Consider the following 4,365-nt stretch of genomic DNA (forward strand, 5'->3'; position numbering starts at 1 on the left):
GCCTCAGTGTTCCCCCAGCCTCAGTGGCCCCCAGCCTCAGTGTCCCCAAGTCCCCCAGCCTCAGTGTCCCCCAGCCTCAGCGGCCCCCAGCCTCAGGGCCACGTATGACCTTGTGTGTTTGGGGGGCGGTCTCTCGCGAGCCATCGTTGACCCTCTCGCCCCACCCATCACAGAGCAGTGTCTGACACTCTCGGCCCGCAGTGCCCTCTGTTTAGTGGGGACACAGTGCAGAGACCCCTTGTTTCTAAGTCCATTCACTCAGGAGCGAGCCCAGCTCCAAACCCACCAGCACCACGAAGTGCAGAGGCCACAGTTGGCTGAGCGAGCCACTCGTGCTGGACAGGCCGACCTCGTCCTTCTCAGCGTCCAAAGCATTCTGGGAAGTTATCAGTTATTGGGCAACATGAACAATCCTCTAGCTTCATAGGAAATCAAAACCTGAGCCTTTAAGACTTAAGAAAAGTAGTCTTTAGATTGTGGTTTTGAGGACACAGTGATGGTATTGTGTGCCCTGGCAGTGCCCGGACTCAGTGGCCGGCCGCGAGGGGCCGTGCGCACCTGCGACGCGTTATGTAATGTGTGGAATTGGATGCAGTGGCGCCTTCCATCCCAAGCACAGCGCTGTGGGCTGTGTCGTTCTTTCCTGCTGTGACCGCGCACAGGCCTGCATGCGGGCGGAGACCCTCGAGGAAGATTCCTCCGAACAGAGGTCTGCAGTAACAGTATGTGATGTCAGTGCCAAGGTGGTATCCTGGCAGAATGACTTTTCCAGGAAATACCTGGAATTACTTCTTAAATTTTATTAGCATGCGAGCTGGCAACTGATGAAACGTAACTTGGTGATCTTGAAGGTGAAATTACATCTAACTAGTCATGTGCTAGGCTTCCTGCCACTAAGGAGGGAACACTGGGTGGCAAACTGGCCAGTCTGTCTGCTGCAAGAGACGAGGGAGGTTGGGGAGGGGGACCGGGGGACACAGCTCTGGTGGCAAAAGGGGGACATGTGTCCACCACTGCAGGGCTAGACCCCAGGCAGGTGCTGTCACCTCTAGGAATCTGTCCTCAGGGTTTGGGAGAGAATCAGAGGAGACCTTTCCTCACCGTAAATGCCCCGGTGTCCGTCCCACCACCCTGCTCCGCATCCGCTGCTGCTCCTGGGTGCACTGCCCTCAGCCTCTCGCCAGTGGCTGAGCCCCTCTGTTTGAGGACAAACATTTTAAAGCAGCTGTCACCCACGGTCACCCCTGAACAACCCTCTCAACCCAGGCCATTTCCTCATGGCCCTGTGAGCCACATCCCCCAACACAGGGCCACAATTAGACTTTTAAGTCATCCCCTTGGAGAATCATCCAGAAGCACAGATTTCAGAAGAAAAGTGGGTGCCTGGGAGTACGCAGTGCCAGTGAGCGTGCCCAGATGCTGCCGGCCCACAGATAAAACGCGGCCAGCGTTCCTGTCCTCCTCCCCTTGGCCCCGCCCCACCTCTGCAGCTGCCCCAGTGACCATGGCAGGAGATCATGCTTCTCCTGGGCCTGAAGGGATCGGTCTTTCCAGACCCAAGACCTCAGCCCGCAGCGGAGAGCTCAGCTCCCAGCAGGAAGGCCCACTGGGACAGGCAGCACAGCGCCTGTGCAGGACAGGGGGCCTTGTTCAGTGTCAGGGAACTGAGGCTCCTGGGCAAGGGCAGCCTAGGAGCCAGGGGGGCGCCCTGGAGGAGAGGAGACAGGCATGCCTGTCCTTTGGGTTTGTAGAGGGGTGACCAGAGGCCCTTCATCTCGAAAGTAATCATTCTCATTCCTGAACTCACTGCATTTGCAAAGCTCCTCGTCTTCTGTTCTCTTGAGTCCCAAACGGTCAGCAAAAACAATCCACGTGTGTATTATGTCTAGACAGGGGCTGGTGCAGGATTCTGCAGGATTTTTTTTTAAATATACATATATTTTTTATTGATTTCAGAGAGGAATGGAGAGGGAGGGAGAGATAGAAACATCAATGATGAGAGAGAATCATTGATCAGCTGCCTCCTGCACACCCCACACTGGGGATCGAGCCTACAACCCGGGCATGTGCCCTTGACTGGAATCGAACCTGGGACCCTTCAGTCCGCAGGCCGACGCTCTATCCACTGAGCCAGACCAGCTAGGGCAGGATTCTGCTGTGTGGCCCTTAAGGCGGACCCCCTGGGGAGCCGTCGCCAGTTCAATCCAACTTGACTTCCTGAGTCCTCAGGGGCAAGAGGGAAGGAAGCTGAAGCCACCGGTACAGAGGAGGTTGTGGCCAGGCGTCCTGTGGTTTGTTTTAAAAATAATTTTTCTTGCTCTGTTTCCGTAACACCTGAGTAGCTCAAACAAGAACTAAAATTGATTACGTCCACTTACAACCTTTCCCTCGCTCAGTGCCCGTCTTCTCCCGCCTGACAGAAATAGGGTTCTGCTTGCCTGAGAGCATGCGAGGGGCCTTCATAGGAACAGGGAGAGGCAGTGCCCTTGGGGGCGGTCCCTGCCTCAGAGCCTGTCTCTGCAGCAATGGCCTCCCTTTGCACCCCACCCCTTGGGTTAGAGGAGGCTGCTGGCCCTACTCTGCGTGGGGCCCAGGGTTTGGGAAAAGTAGCTGAGCAGGATGTACCCCTGCCCTCCGAGCCCGCTCTCTGCCTCCCTCCTGATACTGTCCACGAGGGCTTACTAAATCATTGAGAGAGACACAGAATTATGTCTTAGGTTAAAATGTGCACCTGACACCACCTCACCCATTAGGATGGCTACTATAAAACATATAAATAAAGAAATAAGCAAATAAATAAAGAAATAGCACGTTTTGGCGAGAATGTGGAGAAATGGGAATCCCAACTTGGTGTTAGCAAAGTCAAAGGGTGCAGTCACTGTGGAAAGCAGTATGGAGGGTCCTCAGAAAACTAAAATAGAACTTGCAAACGATCCAGCAATTCTCCTTCTGGGTATCTACCTGTAAGAATTGAAAGCAAATTCTCTAAAAGATATCTTTACAGCCATGTCCATAGCAGCATAATTCACAGCAGCTAAAACGTGGAAGCACACAGGTGTCCATCCACAAGTGGCCGATAAACAGACTCGGTCGGTACCCACAAAGGGAGGGGGCTCTGACCCGGCTGCAGCGGGGATGGGCCTCACAGACACTCCGCTCAGTGAGATAAGCCCGTCACAAAGGGGCGAATACTGTGAGATTCCACTTACAGGAGGTGCTGCGAGAAAGCACATTCACAGGAACAGAAGTCGAACTGTGGTGCCAAGGCTGGGAGAGGGCATGGGAGGAGGAGTTCGGCGGGCACAGGGTTTCGGCTTTCCCAGAGACGTTCTAGGGGCGGGTGGTGGTGATGGTTGCACAGTAATATGAATGTATTTAATCCCACTGTACTGCACACTTAAAAATGGCTGAGATGCTACATTTTCTGTGTACTTTACTACAGAAAAAAAAAAATTGGAAAATTAACAACCCTGGAAAAACCACGTAAGCTTGACACTCTTATTGAGCACCAACCAGGCTAGAACAGAAAGTGTGTTTGCAGGTGACAGGGCTGTAGCTCAAGCCAGCACCTCCCAGCTCCCCTCTGCACCTCGCTGGTCACCTGGCTGCATTTGTCACGCTGTGCAGTGGGCGCCCTCTTTACTTCACGTTGACACATCTCTGCAGGGGACCCACTCGGGCCTCACTGGGTGGAAGAGCTTGCCAAGTTCAGTGGGCAGGGAGCTCAGGGCGTTGCCATCATTCTTGCGTGTGACAGCCAGACTCCCTGGCAACACTTTTACCCTTAGCTGTCAGTTACTCTCTTCTGAAGTTTAAATTAGTGAAATATTGTAACTTAACAGGTGGTAACTTAAACCAGATTCTCCAAGAGCATGTGTAAAGACACAGAAACCGTCTAGGGCAGCGGTTCTCAACCTGTGGGTCGCGACCCCTTTGGCGGTGGAACGACCCTTTCACAGGGGTCGCCTAAGACCACCCTGCATATCAGATATTTACATGACGATTCATAACAGTAGCAACATTACAGTTATGAAGTAGCAACGAAAATAATTTTATGGTTGGGTCACAACATGAGGAACTGTATTTAAAGGGCCAGAAGGTTGAGAACCACTGATCTAGGGTGAGCAGCCCAGGCTCCAGTGATGGACTGTCAGGGGGGCTTCGCACATCCTTGCCCCTGCCTAGAGGTCACACCGCTGGTCACCCCTCAGCTTCCAGAGACAGGACCACGCCCAACTCTGCCCTGGGGGAATGGAGCTGCCTGCGTCATCAGAGTAGCTAGCTCTGTCTGAGTGCCTGTGCCCGCAGCGGTGGGAGGGTGCCCGCAGCGGTGGGAGGGTGCCCGCAGCGGTGGGAGGGTGCCCG

The 4,365-nt window shown here is 54.0% G+C and overlaps 1 protein-coding gene across 1 annotated transcript in view; it reads left to right on the forward strand.

Moving 5' to 3' along the window:
* Nucleotides 1-4,365, forward strand: part of KIAA1211L (KIAA1211-like ortholog) — a 58,528-nt gene that overhangs the window by 25,675 nt on the left and 28,488 nt on the right. The window contains exon 5 of the mRNA XM_014536435.1: nt 519-709. Coding sequence (XP_014391921.1) covers nt 519-709 — 191 coding nt within the window. The remainder of the gene's footprint in view (nt 1-518; nt 710-4,365) is intronic.

This window comes from Myotis brandtii, unplaced genomic scaffold, assembly GCF_000412655.1.
Source record: "Myotis brandtii unplaced genomic scaffold, ASM41265v1 scaffold1612, whole genome shotgun sequence".
Taxonomy (NCBI): domain Eukaryota; kingdom Metazoa; phylum Chordata; class Mammalia; order Chiroptera; family Vespertilionidae; genus Myotis; species Myotis brandtii.